At 36.5% G+C, this 16,804-nt stretch overlaps 1 protein-coding gene across 1 annotated transcript in view; it reads left to right on the forward strand.

Annotated features, from left to right (window-relative positions):
* CPNE8 (copine 8) overlaps positions 1-16,804 on the forward strand; it is a 269,508-nt gene that overhangs the window by 210,349 nt on the left and 42,355 nt on the right. Inside the window, exons 12-13 of the mRNA XM_052640034.1 lie at positions 1,712-1,765; positions 2,365-2,426. Coding sequence (XP_052495994.1) covers positions 1,712-1,765; positions 2,365-2,426 — 116 coding nt within the window. The remainder of the gene's footprint in view (positions 1-1,711; positions 1,766-2,364; positions 2,427-16,804) is intronic.

Here is a 16,804-nt window from a genome sequence, read left to right on the forward strand (position 1 = left end):
TGCCTACCTTGTAGGGCATGATTCTTAGCCAGGCAGAATTAAATGGGACAATGAAAAGCCCGTAGGTCATATCATTTAAAACCCAATTGGGAACTAAATAAAATTCTTAAAGTGAAAATAAATAAGTAAATAAATAAATGCTGCCTGCTGATTTATAGACTTATTTTGTCAGGTAAAGACCTTCTCCTGGTGGTTCTCCAGGCTTATGGGGCTACCTTTAAAACTGCAGTTGTGGTGGTTTAGAGCTGGCATTGAAGCAATTGATAGGTATACAGTAGGATCTACTGATGGTATGCTTGTTACTAGGGGCTCAGGTGAGTGTGGGTTAGGTTTGCTGCTGGGTAGGTGAGACTGGCTCCAGTACCTTTGTTCAGTAGGGTGGTCCTGGGCCAAGTTTCCTTTTCAGGGTGCACAGGTGAGACCTCAGTCGGTCAGCCTATTTCTAGGTTTGTGAATCCGTGTGACTCCCACCAGGACTCACCAGGACTCCAACCTTTTACACATTATTATGTGTCTGATGGAAATTACTATCATTATTAAGCAATAAGTAGAGCCCTTAAATGCTTTCCCAGGTGATGCTACAAGGGGCTTCCCTCCTAGCTCAGTTGGTAAAGAATCTGCCTGCAATGCAGGAGACCTGGTTTTGACCCCTGGGTCAGGAACATCCCCTGGAGGAGGAAATGGTAACCCACTCCAGATTCTTGCCTGGAGAATCCCATGGACAGAGGAGCCTGGCAGGAGCCTGTGTCCATGGGGTCACAAGAGTCAGACACGACTTAACAACTATACCACCAACACCAACACCACCACCAGGTGATGTTAGTGGTAAAGACCACCTGCCAATGCAGGAGGCATAAGAGACATGAGTTTGATCCCTTAGGGAAAGTCCCCTGGAGGAAGGCATGGCAACCCACTCCAGTATTCTTGCTGGAGAATTCCCTGGACAAAGGAGTCTGGAGTGCTATGCTCCATAGGGTCAAAAAGAGTCAGACACAATTGAAGCGACTTAGCACGCATGCGCAGAGACATTAAAGAGTCAAATATTTGAATGATTTGTCATTAGTGTATATAATCAAATAAGAACTGTTATGTCTTAAATATATTTTATTTGAGAAATCTATAGTTTTTGTATAAATCAATCACTAATATTTGAGACCTCACAGCAAGAAGATGTATATGGGTGGGGTAATCAATGCCTAAGGTAATTGAGAAGAATATTACTGAAAAAAATATTTTTTTAAAGAAAATAATCACTAGTCATTTTGCAGAGACGTTTTGGCTGATAGACTCATCAAGGAGTTGTACTAAAGACATTGCTGCTGCTGATATGAAGTCGCTTCAGTCGTGTCCAACTTTGTGTGACCCCATAGATGGCAGCCCACCAGGCTCCCCTGTCCCTGGGATTCTCCAGGCAAGAACACTGGAGTGGGTTGCCATTTCCTTCTCCAATGCATGAAAGTAAAAAGTGAAAGTGAAGTTGCTCAGTCGTGTCTGACTCTTTGCAACCCCATGGACTGCAGCCTACCAGGCTCCTCCGTCCATGGGATTTTCCAGGCAAGAGTAGTGGAGTGGGGTGCCATCGCCTTCTCTGACTAAAGACATTAGTAAGTAAATAAATCCATAAGATGTGAAGACATCAGGTTGGACTATACATTTTTAAAATATTTCAGTATAAATCCTAACATTGTAATTGTTTTATCTGCTCTTTAAGGTGATAAATCCCAGAAAGAAAGGAAAAAAGAAGAAATATACTAATTCAGGAACAGTAAGTCAAATTTTATGTTATACATTAAGGATTCAAATAGATGAATTAAAATATATATATAACATTTGGTGTCAAATAGAAGCAACTAAAACTGAACTCTTTCATTAGGGTTTTAATTTGAAGGTATATAATAAAAAATTAACTTTCTATGCAAATGATTGCAATAGAGAACACCTCATAGCATAGGTGACATAGCAACCTAGCTTCCTGCAAGTTGTTTAGGGGTTGAATTGTGTCTGAGGGAAGAAGAAGTTTCATTATGAATTCTTCATTTAATGAAATCACAGGAGAAAATCAAGCAGACCTGAAAAAGTGAAGAAACCCTGTGTCCTTGTAGATAATTTGCATGTTGTTCTTCAAAGGAAATATATTGGTCATAGAAAGGAGTTACTTAATTTTTAGCCCCTTTTCTTCTGATAATTTTAAATGTAAGAATAATCAGTCCTAGCAAAGTTTGAAATAGATTATCTTTATTGATTTACAAAATGCTAGGAAATATAATTTTCTCTCTAACACTTAGAAAAAAGTCCAGTTGGGATTGCGACTAGTACTAGTATATAATTCTCTTATTTTTGTTTTCTTTCGTTTTCTTTCTTCAGGTCACCTTGCTGTCTTTCTTGGTAGAAACAGAAGTTTCATTCCTCGACTATATTAAGGGAGGGTAAGTCATTTTCTGAAATTGTTTCACTGCTTAAGCAATGCTGAGAGGCCAGTTTGAATGTGTTTAGAAACTTCATGACAACAGCAGTCAGAGACATCACTTCTGTAAACCTCTTCCAAATGATGATTAAGAGGGTTTTGTTGTTGTTCTTTTTTGTTTCTGCCAATACTGATTTATTGCTAGAGTGTTGTCAAGCCAACGAAGTGGGGGCTAAGGGACAAACACAGTTTCCCCCCACACAGAGAGCTTAACCCCTATTGCTGTTTGTTAAGAAAACAAGACAAAAGCTATACCAGCCAAGTGGGCAATCTTTGCTATATACAGGCATCTTGAAACCTGCCACTTGGACATAGACTGAGACTACAGGGTGATTGTTTCAATAAAGTCAAAGGAAAACATACTAAGAAGGAAAAATGTTTGCCAACTCTCCTTAGTATTCCAATATCTGTGAATATTGTTGTCTTTTGAAGATGGGAAAATAGAAAGTTGAATTTGTCACAAAAAAATATGTTCCTATGTAAATAAACTCCTTGGTACTGTAGGTAAAAAGATAAAAAAGATGAATTCTCTTAGCATTATTTTAAGGAAAAAAAAAAGCACTTGATAGATCTGGCTATAATTTGCATGTTGAAATGATAATTTCAAGTTTTAAAATTAAAAATTCTTTTCAAGTTTGTTTTCTTGGCTTTGCTTTGTGAGTCTTTAAGTGAGTGGGGTGTGTGTGTGTGTGTGTGTTTGTGAGAGAGAGAGAGAGAGAAAGAAATACCCAATATGTATTGTCAGCAGTACAAATCTAGTAATATTTTCATGTAAATCTATCATTAAAGATATTTTCAGAATCTGTTATGAATAAGTCAATTTTATTGGTTATTCATTTTCTCCTTTTGAAGATTCCTAGGGCTAATTAGTACAAATGGGTTTCAATAATACCTAAGCAGTAAACTTCTTGACCACTGTCATTTTTATACTGCTTACCACCTCCAAGATTTGATTTGATTTTATTTATTTTTGGCTTACACGTATCCAATTTATAGCACTGTCTGTGCTGGAAGAAATGTGACCTTTTCTGCCAGATTGTTGTTTTTCAATAGCTACATTGTGTTTAACTCCTTGCAACCCTATGGACTTTAGCATGGCAGGCTCTTTTGTCTCTGCATTCAATTGGATATATCTTTTGCTTTCTCCCTTGCCTTCCACTTCTCTTCTTTCTTCAAATACCTGTAAAACGTCCTCAGACAATCACTTTGCCTTCTTGCATTTATTTTTCTTTGGGATGGTTTTGGTCACTGCCTCCTGTGCAATGTTATGAACCTCTGTTCATAGTTCTTCAGAAACTGATTTAATCCCTTGAATCTATTCATCACCTCCCCTGTTTAATTAAAAGGGATTTGATTTAGGTCATGCCTGAATGGCCTATTGGTTTTCCCTACTTTCTTCTATTTCGACCTGAATTTTGCAATAAGGATCTCATGATCTGAGCCATAGTCAGCTCCAGATCTTGTTTTTAATGACTGTAGAGGGCTTCTCCTTCTTTGGCTGAACAGAACATAATCAATCTTATTTTGATATTGATCAATCTGTGGTTTCTGTGTTTAGAGTCATCACTTGGATTGTTGGAAAAGGGTGTTTGCTATGACCAACATGTTCTTTTGACAAAATTCCATTAGCCTTTGTGCTGCTTCACTTTGTACTCAAAGGCCAAACTTGCCTGTTTTCTGGATAGCTCTTGACTTCCTCCTTTTGCATTCCAATCTCCTATGATGAAAAGAGCTTGTGTGTGTGTGTGTGTGTGTGTGTGTGTGTGTGTGTGTGTTCTAGAAGATGTTGTAGGTCTTCATAGAATGGGTCAGTTTAAGCATCTTCAGCATCAGTGGTTTGGGCCTAAACTTGGAACACTGTGATATTGAATGGTTTGACTTGGAACTGAACTGAGATCATTCTGTCATTTTGGAAACTGCACCAAAGTACTGCATCTCAGACTCTTTTGTTGATTATGAGGGCTGCTCCTTTTCTTCTAAGGGATTCTTGCCCACAGTAGTAGATATAATGGTCATCTGAATTAAATTCACCACTCCTGTCCATTCTAGTTCACTGATTCTGTAGATGTCAATGTTCAGTCTTGCCATCTCCTGCTTGACCTTCTCCCATTTACCTAAAATTCCAGTTCCTATGCAGTATTTTTCTTTATAGCATTAGGTCAGATTTTACTTTCAACAGTTGATACGTCCACAACTGAGCATCATTTCAGCTTTTGTGCAGCTGCTTCATTCTTATTGGAGCTATTAGTAATTGCCCTGTGTTCTTCCTCAGTAGCGTATTGGACAGCTTTTGACTTGAGCCTCTGATGATCTTCTGGCACCAAATCTTTCTACCTTTTCATATTATCCGTGGGGTTCTCTAAGCAAGAATACTGGAGTAGGTTGCCATTTCATCCTCTAATGGACCACATTTTATCAGAATGCTTCACCATGACCTATTCATCTTGGGTGGCCCTACGTACATGGCTTCAGTGAGTTATGCAATCCCCTTCACTATGATAAGGCTGTGATCAGTGAGGAGGTTTCTCATAGAAGTCATGTATAAATGGAGCTCCAACCCATGAGGCATACTTTGTTCCATCCTGGCTTCCCAACACTTTTACTGGAACCCATTTTTTACTTACAAATGGATCATGGAGAAATAGAATTTGAAATTTACTACATAATTAATGTAACTGTACTTAAATTTATACCTAAGAAGGACATGAAAAATCTTTATACAATTCATTTTTATATAAAGATTTATATAATAAATGCATGTATCTTTTACATATACTACAATTACACATTTACCTATTGTTCATCACTGTTTCTAATACTTAGTATACAGATATTGTCCCTTTTGGTGATGGAATCCAAATAGGGAATGCAAGATAGTTATTGTATTATGTATATTTATGTGTCTTTGCTCTTCAGGACTTGTTATAAGCAACTGGGTATGAATTTTAAATTCTAACGTATTAGTAATTCAGTGAGGAGATCTGGTTTTATCATGACACTCCTATCACTTCAGTTTCCTGTAGTTTACATGAGTTACCTTCATTTCTTTCATGACCTTAATATACCTTATTTATTTCCGTTCATTCAGAAATTCTTGTTTATGTTCCTACAGAAAACTTACTCTCACCTATCAATTTATTATACAGTGTAATTTGCATATAGTAAAATTGCTAATACCTGATAGTAACTACCTCAAAGTAATTAACTTTACCCATCTCTCCATTGGCTCCTTTTCTTTTCTGCTCATCTCCTTTCTCTTTCTCCCTCTTTCTCTCATGAGTAATATTCATGTTGATAATTTCCTCTTTTTCTAAAAAAAAATAATGAAGTTTATTTAGTTGATGTACTGGTAACTTTCAATCTTTTTGGAACTAACGTTTTCTATCTCATTGCTGCTAGTGAAAAATACAGTTTAATTAACATAGCCCAAGGGAGAGTGATGCTTTGGCATGCAGAATATCTAAAATTTTTACTGTCAGGTATTGATATTTGTGAAGATTTAAGGTTTATTTAACTGTGAGTTATGGAGATTTATTAGAGTGGTTACTTCATGGATTTCTTGATAGACTCTAATTATAAGAAATGAGGAACAGTGTTTTAAATTGTCATTTTCAAAACCTCTACTGGTATGAAAATAATAAATTATAGCCATTTGAAATGGAGAACATGAAACCAAGGCAGAAATGTAGCTACATCTATTCCAAATATTTCAATAGATAACTTTTATTTTTCTCAATATATTTCCTATTGATTTCTTTAGACATTGTAAGAGACTTCTCTGGCAGTTAGTGGTTAAGACTTTGTGCTGCCACTGCAGGGAGCATAGGTTAAATCCCTGGTTAGGAAACTAAGATCTTACATGCTGTGCAGTGCAACCAGAATAAAATAGATATTATTTTCTTCTCTTGCTATTAAGAAATCTCATCCTGTTAGTAGATAAGTGCACTTCAATGTTGGAAAATCATATTGAGCAGATACAGAATTACATAAACTTTCTGAATAACAGCAAAACAGAGTATGAGCTACATTCATTTCAAACTAGAATTAAGTATAATAATTGACAGTTATTATGTTTTCAATAATGTCTATTGACTATTTTGTGTATATCCTTGGTCTGGATTTCCAGTTCTTTGCAATGAAAAACATTCTGTAAACTGGTAAACAGCTCAGTAGTATTTAGTGCTATTCATAATAATTTTTTCTGAAACCACAAAAACTTTTATTTTACTAGTGTTTTATTTTAAGATTTGGGAAAGGAAGTATTATGTCTCCCAAATTTTAAATATCAGTTCAGTTCAGTTGCTCAGTCGTTTCCGACTCTTTGCAACCCCATGAATCACAGCACACCAGGCCTCCCTGCCCATCTCCAACTCCCGGAGTTCGCTCAGACTCGTGTCCATTGAGTCAGTGATACCATGCAGCCATCTCATCCTCGGTCGTCTCCCTCTCCTCCTGCCCCCAATCCCTCCCAGCATCAGAGTCTTTTCCAGTGAGTCAACTCTTCACATGAGGTGGCCAAAGTACTGGAGTTTCAGCTTCAGCATCATTCATTCCAAAGAAATCCCAAGGTTGATCTCCTTTAGGATGGACTGGTTGGATCTCCTTGCAGTCCAAGGGACTCTCAAGAGTCTTCTCCAACACCACAGTTCAAAACCATCAATTCTTCAGCGCTCAGCCTTCTTCACAGTCCAAGTCTCACATCCATACATGACTACTGGAGAAACCATAGCCCTGACTAGACGGACCTTAGTTGGCAAAGTAATGTTTCTGCTTTTGAATATGCTATCTAGGTTGTGTTTCACATTGTAAACATGAAATGTGAAATGGTAAAAAGAAAGTAATGTAAAATGAAAATAATCTATTATGAAACTAGAATCCCATGTGATCATCCTCTCTTGATAATCACTATTAGATATTTATTTATTCCCAAACACACATCATTATTTTAATGAGTGGGATCACACTGTGTACAATATTCTAATGTATATTTTCTTCATTATGTATATTTTGTATATATGTTTCTGTGTCAGTACTTATAGATTTACCATATTTTAACAGTTTTCCATCATATAGATGTTCATAATTCAGTTTAAAAACCTGTTTATACACACTTTGAAAGTGAGTGTTAGTCGCTCAGTCATGTCTGACTCTTTGCAACTCCATGGAAGAATTGTGTCCATTTTATTTTCCTATTATAAACAAGATTACAATGTAAAATCTGGTGCACAGCTTTTGGTTTACTTCATCTAGCATATCTACAGAGTCACATCTTAGAAACAGTTCTGTCATATTTCTAAATTATTGTGCAGATAAAAGCATAAAGATAATAAGTTATACTTCTAATATTTTCATATGCAAGTTTACCATACACTTTGCTGTTGTTCAGTTACCAAGTCATGTCCAACTCTATGCAGCCCCATGAGCTGCAGCACACCAGGCTTCCCTGTCACTCACCATCTCCCCGAGTTTGCCCAAGTTCATATACTTTGAATCAGTGATGCCATCCAACCATCTCATTCTCTGTCACCCTCTTCTCCTTCTGTCTTTAATCTTTCCTATCATCAGGAAAGATTTTCCAATGAGTCAACTGTTTGCATCAGGTGGCCAAAGTATTGGAGCTTCAGCTTCAGCATCAGCCCTTCCAAAGAGTATTCTGGGCTGATTTCCTTTAAGATTGACTGGTTTGATCTCTTTCCTTTCCAAGGGACTCTCAAGCGTCTTCTCCAGCACCACAGTTTGAAAGCACCAATTCTTTGGCATTCTGCCATCTTTATTGCCTAGCTCTCACATCCGTCCATGAATACAGGAAAGATCATAGCACTGCCTATATAGACCTTTGTCCACAAAGTGATGTCTTTGCTTTTTAGCACACTGTCTAAGTTTGTCATAGCCTTCCTGCCAAGAGGCAATCGCCTTCTCAATTTAATGACTACAGTCACCATATGCAGTGATTTTAGAGCCCAAGAAGAGGAATCTGTCCCTGCTTCCACCTTTTCTCCTTCTGTTTACCATGAAGTGATCGGATCAGATGCCATGATCTTAGTATTTTTAATGTTGAATTTTAAGCCAGCTTTTTTCACTCTCCTCCTTCACTCTCGACAAGAGGTTCTTTGGTTCCTCTTCACTTTTTGCCTTTAGAGTGGAATCATTTGTATATCCGAGGTTGTTGTTATTTCTCCCAACAATCTTGATTCCTGCTTGTAACTTACCCTTACTAAATAGCTTTACTACTTTTAAACTTTGCTAATTTAATAGATAAATATTATAAGTCACTGTCAGTTTTTAATCTGTGGGACCTCTTTTTTAGCCATTGTGATGTTCTTTGTAAAAGTCCATGTTTAACCAGACATATCTTTGGAAACACAGGTTTCAGAACCTTTTGTTTTTGCTTTTCCTCTGCTCCATCTTCCCTAGTCCCACCAAAAGAGACTGAGGGTTTTCAGCGAAGGGCCTAAGGCCAAATTTAGCTGGGAGCTACATACTTCCCTGCAGCTAACACTTCAGCTAAACTTCCCCAAAACTCACATCTTAATCTTTGACACCACTTCTCTTCCATACACATCTAAAGAGACTCTTCTTAATCTGGCCTTGCTTTTTGCCCTGTGATTACATTGAAAAAGAGCAATAAAATTAACTGCATTTTGGGTTGCAATCGATGAAGCAATCCAAAGGATTATTTTAGAGATCGAAGCTATTTGCAGATTTGTGGAGTTATCAAGGTTAGTTCTTTTGAAGAGGTGTTCCACCATATTTCTGAATAAGTATGACATTTAGAAGTGATTGGAATCAAGTGTTGAATTCAGTTTTGTTTTTATAAAAAATTATAGTAACTACTTACTTTTAACTTAAAATATCAAGATATCAGCATTTGCTACTGGTATTTGTGGATTTTCTTGTTGCTAACTTAGGTAAGCATCATTATGCTAATTTGGTTGGCATCAATCCAGAAATTTACTCACCCTATTCTAGTTCAGGAGAAACTATTGTTATGTTTTGCTTGTGCTAAATCTTGACAAATAAAACCAGAGGTCTTCAAAAAAGGTGAAAAATCATCATATAAAATATGAGTAACTACAATTAAATTGGTACTCTAACTAGCTGTGGCTTATTCAAGATAATATTAGTTTAGGTTTTCCTGTTTTCATTTTGTTCTCTACATGAATTTAGTATAAACTATTTTCCTTACCCTGAACAAGATGTAGGAGCATAAGATTAGACAAAGAGGGCAAAACAGTTGACTGGTGCGGAACATGTAGGACTGACAGATTGTGATTAAACTCTCAGAAGGAAATTCTTGAATTACACTTTAAAATGCAATCTCTGTTTTTCATCTCACAAAAAATAATTGAATAGAAAATTGTGAAAATACTGTTTTTGCATGAATCCAAGTAGAAATTATGCATAATTAAGAAGGAACACATTTAAATATTAAACAAAATTATTTTCATAATCCTTTAATATCTTCCCCTTCAAAGGAACTCCTTTATACGTCTATTTCTTAATACTGGATATTCTAGGTTTGCATTACTTTAGTAGTTATTGAAATATGTACCTGATTGATTGTGAAATCATGTTGTTAGCATGTTACTTTTCATTCATTATCTCAGTTCCTAACACCCTTTGTTTACCTGCAGTAGACAGATGTATGGATGGAAGTACATAGTGAGCAAATGAGACAAATGCATTCTCAATTAGTCAAAGTCCAATTTTTATGGAAACATTATGTGAAATAAAAATTTAATTTTTAGCCCTTTTTTCCTTTAGCTTTTTGTTTGTTTGTTTCCTTTTTTGTTTTTTTTGTTTTGTTTTGTTTTTTTCTAAGCAGCACCATGCTTTCCTTGGAGCATAAGATACAACTAGAATTCATGACTTGTGGTAGTAAAGTGTTTTATTTTCTAAATAGAATAATATCCACAAAGGAGAGCTTACTGTAGAGTTAAAAAAAAAAAAAAGAAAGAAAGAAAATGCCTCTTCTGGGTTGTTGACCTTGTGGTTATTATTTTTAATCATACTCTGTATGTTTTTCCCTGTGATTATTTTATTTCTTATTAAAAATAATTTTAATTCCAAAAGTCTGGTATAATTGGCAACCAAAGATGTTTACTTAGTAATTCTTAATGTATGACACTGAATATCCCAATTATCATTGGTAAGGACAATGTCAGATTCATTTAAAATCAGAGACAGTTCTGAAATCTAAATACTCCTTTAAGGTAACATCACCATTTTTATATAATTATTATTTGTGAAGTGGGTTTATTGACCTCTACAGACAATAGCTCACAATATAAGTATCTGAAGACAGCACCATAAATTTCAACTTTGTTTTGTCTGACTTTCCATCATCTGTGTCTCTTAGGCCTTTATGAAACTCCAATCTACCACTAACACGACCAAGGAAAAAAAATTACCTATAAAGTTTTTCACATTTCTTTGACTGGCAGATGAAAGGGGAAAACAGATCTCAAGTTCTCATGCACACTGAGTAACCCCTAAGCAACCATCATGTCAATCTGAAACCCTAGTCTACATTTTTATCAGAAAATTCAGTGTATTAGAATCTTGTAGGCCTGCAGACTGTCATTTACTTCCTCTGACTAAAGCCCAAAATGTCATCTACCTGGTCCCAAATGAACCTCACAATCACTTATATACAGTGGTTGCTAGTTTCTCTGAGTGCCATTTTAGTTGTTCATTTGTATCACTTTTCTCCTCAAATGTCACTTAGTTGTGTCCAACTCTCTGCGACCCCATGGACTGTAGTCAGCCAGGCTCCTCTGTCCGCGGGTTTCTCCAGGCAAAAATACTAGAGCAAGTTGCCATTCCTTTCTCTAGAGGATCTTATTGACCCAGGGATCCAACCGAGGTCTTCTGCATTGCACTCAGATTCTTTACCATCTAAGCCACCAGGGAAGTCTTTTTCCGTAAAGAGACTGGCAATCTAAAAATATTTTTATAGAACAGAGCATACAGTAGACCCTGAATAAATACAGACTAATTAGAAAGCCATTTTAAGCCTGACTTCCCACTCTTTTGCCCAAATCTCTTAGCATAATGAAACATTAGAAACAAGCATGAACTTTAAGCAAAGAGTGTGACAATTTTTATTTTACTAAATTACAAACCTCCATGTCTGTCTAGCTCAGATGTTTTCATCTGTGACCTTCTTTCTATAGCTCATATCACAAGCACCAAAAAACAAAACTGATAGACTAGACTTTCCAGGGAAAGAAAAAAATGCTTTTATGTTGCCTCTGTGAGAAATTATCTCAACTCTATATCTGGTTTTAGTGATTTAGAGGAAGGCAAGATCAAGATTAGGAGCATGAACTGCTTATTTTCCTTACATACTAACTGAAAGGGGGCATCAGAGAAGGTAATAGGAGAGATGCTAAGTGGGCAAGTTCCGGGAAAGACAAAATAAGAGAGAAATGTTTGGAAAAACATTGTCAATTAAATAAATGGTTGCTAATGGTAGTGCCAGACCAAGCTTACCTGCCTCCTGAAAAATCTGTATGCAGGTCAAGAACAACAGTTAGAACCAGACAAGGAACAATGGACTGGTTCCAAGTTGGGAAAGGAATACATCAAGGCTGTATATTGTCACCCTACTTATATAACTTATATGTAGAGTACATCATGAGAAATGCCAGGCTGGATGAAGCACAAGCTAGAATCAAGATTGCCAGGAGAAATATCAACAATCTTAGATGTGCAGATGGCACCACACGTACGGCAGAAAGAGGAACTAAATAGCCTCCTGATGAAAGTGAAAAAGGAGAGTGAAAAAGCTGGCTTTAAACTCAGCATTCAGAAAACAAAGATCATGGCATCCGGTCCCATCACTTCATGGCAAATAGATGGGGAAACAATGAAAACAGACAATAGTGACAGACTGTTTTCTTGGGCTCCAAAATCACTGCAGATGGTGACTGCAGCCATGAGATTAGAAAACACTTACCCCTTGGAAGAAAAACCATGACCAACGTAGACAGCATATTAAAAAGCAGAAACATCACTTTGCCAACAAAGGTCCATCTAGTTAAAGCTGTGGTTTTTTCAGGAGTCATGTATGGATGTAAGAGTTGAACCCTAAAGAAAGCTGAAAGTAAAAGTCACTCAGTCATGTCCTACTCTTTGCAACCCCATGGACTATTCAGTCCATGGGATTCTCCAGGCCAGAATACTAAAGTGAGTAGCTGTCCCCTTCTCCAGGGGATCTTCCTGACCCAGGAATCAAATCGGGGTCTCCTGCATTGCAGGCAGATTCTTTACCAGCTGAGCTACAGGGAAGCCCTAAAGAAAGCTGAGCACTGAAGAACTGATGCTTTGAACTGTAATGTTGGAGAAGACTCTTGAGTGTCCCTTGGGCTGCAAGAAGACCAAACCAGTCAATCCTAAAAGAAATTAGTCCTGAATATTCATTGGAAGGACTGATGCTGAAGCTGAAGTTCCAATACTTTGGCCACCTGATGGGAAGAACTGACTCATTGGAAAAGACCCTGATGGTGGGAAAGATTGAAGGCAGGAGGAGAAGAGGACAGAGGATGAGAAGTTTGGAGGGCATCACTGACTCGATGGACATTAGTTTGAGCAAGCTCCGGGAGATAGTGATAGACAGAGAAGCCTGGCGTCCTGTATTCCATGGGGTCTCAAAGAGTCGGACATGACTGAGTAATTGAACTGAACTAAATTCTAAAATACTCCTATTTTTCAAATGCTCTTAAAGAGTACAATTTTTAATCCATAATAGTTTATCCTAAAATCCAGTTCTGTCATATCCTTCAGCTGAACCGGGGTTATAATTTATTGAATTCTGAATTTAACTGATGACAGTGCATTATAATGACCAAGAATTTGGGTTCTGGTACTAACTGCCTGGTTCAAATCTTAGATCTTTCCTTGCTAGCAAAACCTGTTTATGTTTCTATGAAATATGAACAAAAATAAAAATAATAATACCTATCTCATAGGCTGATTTTGTGGATTAAATGGCAAATAGCTATCATTTTTCTGAATAATCTGAATTTGTTTAAAGTTCTAATATGTCTTTACTCATTTGATCATCATAATATTGTTGGTGGCAAATGTCCTAATTATCAGACAGGGAGAGAAAAAGACATATTCAACTTTATAAAGTCAGTAAAAGTCTTTTTTAAAGTTAATTCTCTTTGAAGGATAATGCCAGGTTATTCCTTCCATTGCAGTCAATCACCCAAACTCTTGACACTGAATCTAAAACTTGTCTGAAATTATACAGAAAAGATTTACATTCCACTCTAATTAAAAAGTCTTAGAAGAAGAGCTAAAGCTACCTTCCTACCTCTTATAAGCTCATTGTAGAGGCTCAAAGCTGGTTTCTTAATATGCCATTTTAAAGTTGAGTTGAATATCAGTAAGTGCCATTATTAACAAGCCCCATAAGGATTTTTTTAAAACTACTTGAAGCAAGTGCATGATGCTATAAAATGTTTGTCTTAGTTTATGAAATTGGTGGCATTGTATTGGATATGTTATCTCAGGAACCACATCTTGCCAGAAGATGCAGCACTTTAAATGTTTTTTTTTTTTTGAAAAATGAATATACATATCTAGAGTTTTTATAGTGCTTTAAAGTGCTTCTTGTGGCACCTAGGTGTTTTACAGTCATCAATTAGAGCTAAACCCTGCAGTGCTGAATGGGGATAAATATAATAAAAAATAAAGCCATTCTGCCTTCTAAAAATGCATTCACATAAAACATCATAATATCCAAACTAAAATCATCTAAAATGTGATTTGGAAAAGAAACTTTTGGAAGTATTAAGATTCATAAGCAATATTTTGGCTACTGCTCGATTCTAATTTTTGTATGTACAAATGCAGGCTTGAGAGATATCCAGTTATAGCCTTTAAGATTGCGATTTAATTGCTAACTTATGCTATTTTTTTCAAGTGATTCTTTTCAAAACTACAGATTTCAAAGTCAAAGAAAATTGCATGTATGTTTCATCGTCAGAACCAATGCTAACTTAGCCAAGATATTGACAGTCTATTTTGTACTAAGAAGTTTCTTAGTTATGTTTCATTATCAGAGTGTGCACTACTAGCCACCCTATGTTTCTTTCTGATGAGCAACTGAAACCTTGGGAGCCAGCAGAAAGGAAATCAGTAAAGGTGGCTTACCAAGGGCAGGCTGTGAAAGGGTGGGAAGTTATCACTGACATTGCTTAGAACTGTTAAGAGGATGGGCTTCCCAGTTGGCGCTATTGGTAAAGAACCTACCTGTCAATGCAGGAGACCAGAAGTCATGGGTTCGATCCTTGGGTCCGGAAGATCCCCTGGAGGATGGCATGGTAACCCACTCCAGTATTCTTGCCTGGAAAATCCCATGGACAGAGGAGCCTGGTGGGTTGTAGTCCATTGGGTTGTAAAGAGTTCGACACGACTGAAGCAACTTTTCATGCACATGCATGTTAAGAGTATGGTATTGTTAAGATGTAGTCTGTATATTAGTAGATTACAATATTGTTTTTAAGTAATCTGCAGATTGTGTACCTCTTACTGCCTACACCCTTTGGGGTTTATTATACCAGTTGTGATACACCACTTACCACCTCTATGGGAAGAATTAATTGAAAAAGAAATACCTATATGTTAATGTAATGGGAAAACTGTCTCCTCTAACTCAACAGAGGAAAAGATTAATATGAATAAGGAAAGGACAACATGGATTGCTCAAGAGATTTGTCGTCCAGCATGCAGAACATTTATTATGTTCCAATACTTCAGGATTTTATTTCTAATAACCAGATATCTTCTTCAGAGCAGCTGTTACCTATCTATCATATGAGTAAATTGAGATTCAGAGATGTAATTTTGCAAATGAGTTATAACTCCAATCTGTAACATAAAAGTTTATCGGTTTTCTGCGAAGCATCATTCATCTCTTCAGCAACTACCTCATTTCAAATGAGATACTAGGGAATTCCTTGGTGGTCTAGTGGTTAGGATTCAGTGCTTTCACTGCCTGGGCTTGGATTCAATCCCTTTTAGGAAACTAAAAGTCTGCCAGCCATAGCATGACCACAAATAAAATAAAAATGAGATTCTATGGGATAGTGCTTCTATTTTTGGTTAGGTGTAATATGACTTATTTTGTTTGTTTTGATTATGTTGCTTATGAGATATTTTCTAAACTAGATTTTCTAAACTAGATTTGAGACAGGTTGGCCACCTTGCATACTTTCTTTGATAAAGAGTTCTTGAACTACAGGATTATGAGCTTATCTGCTTTCAAAGTTGTATTTTGGAACACTTTAATTGTGTTAAAAATAACACTGAAATCAAGCTTCAAAATCTGGGGAGTGTACAAAAGTTTGTTAATTTATGAAAGGTAAATTTAATAAGGACAAAAATATCGACATAAACAGTTCAGAAATCATATCACTTGTCTCCAGTTTCTTTTTATGCTTACTTTTGACATTTCATTGATCCCACAGAAATCTAAAATTTTAGGAAGGAAAATAAAGTCATAATAAAAGCTTATAATTACTTCCTGGAGGGCAATTTTGTTTAAAGTACCCAGATGCCATCTTCTAACAAAATTAGATCATTTATAGCTCTGTTTTGGGTTGAGTAGATCGGGACCTTAGGAGCCAGTGTGAAGAAAAGGAAATCTGACATGGGAGGATCAGGTTCTAGAAAAAACCTGAAATTCTTGTAGATCCAGAAATTTGATAAACTTTACACTTCAGTTTTCAAAGAAATATGCTAAACTTGGATTCTAAAACACTAACTTCATTAAGGTGATGATAACCATAACAATTCTTAAGTGCCTGCTATAAAGGACAGGTACTTTTCTTGTCCTTACAGCAACAATCCAAGAAAGATTTTGTTAATCTTATTACAAAGGAGGTGTAAGGAGGTTAAATAGCTTTTCTAAGATCGTATTTCAAGTAGGTGAAAGTATTTATATTTTAAGTTGCATTTTATATCTCAAAGCATGATCTTATTCTAGCAGATCTAATTTGTCAAAGGCAAATAATCCTGTCAGTATTTTAATGGCCCCAGAAAGCAGGAATTTTGAAAGTGAAAGTCATACAGTCGTGTCCAACCCTTTGTGACCCGATGGACTGTCCATGGAATTTTCCAGGTCAGAATACTGGAGTGGGTAGCCTTTCCCTTCTCCAGGGAATCTTCCCAACCAGACAGCTCTAAATTTGTTATTCAGGTAGTTGTCGTTCAGGTAGTCAAACTGCTTTTAAGAAAGAGGGAAAAGGTAAGACAGAAAAGTTCAAAGTTTAGGCCCTGGTGAGCTAGGCACAAGAAGGGGTAGGCTGGATAATAGTTCCTGAGAAA

The sequence above is a fragment of the Budorcas taxicolor genome, chromosome 5 (genome assembly GCF_023091745.1).
Source record: "Budorcas taxicolor isolate Tak-1 chromosome 5, Takin1.1, whole genome shotgun sequence".
Lineage (NCBI taxonomy): Eukaryota > Metazoa > Chordata > Mammalia > Artiodactyla > Bovidae > Budorcas > Budorcas taxicolor.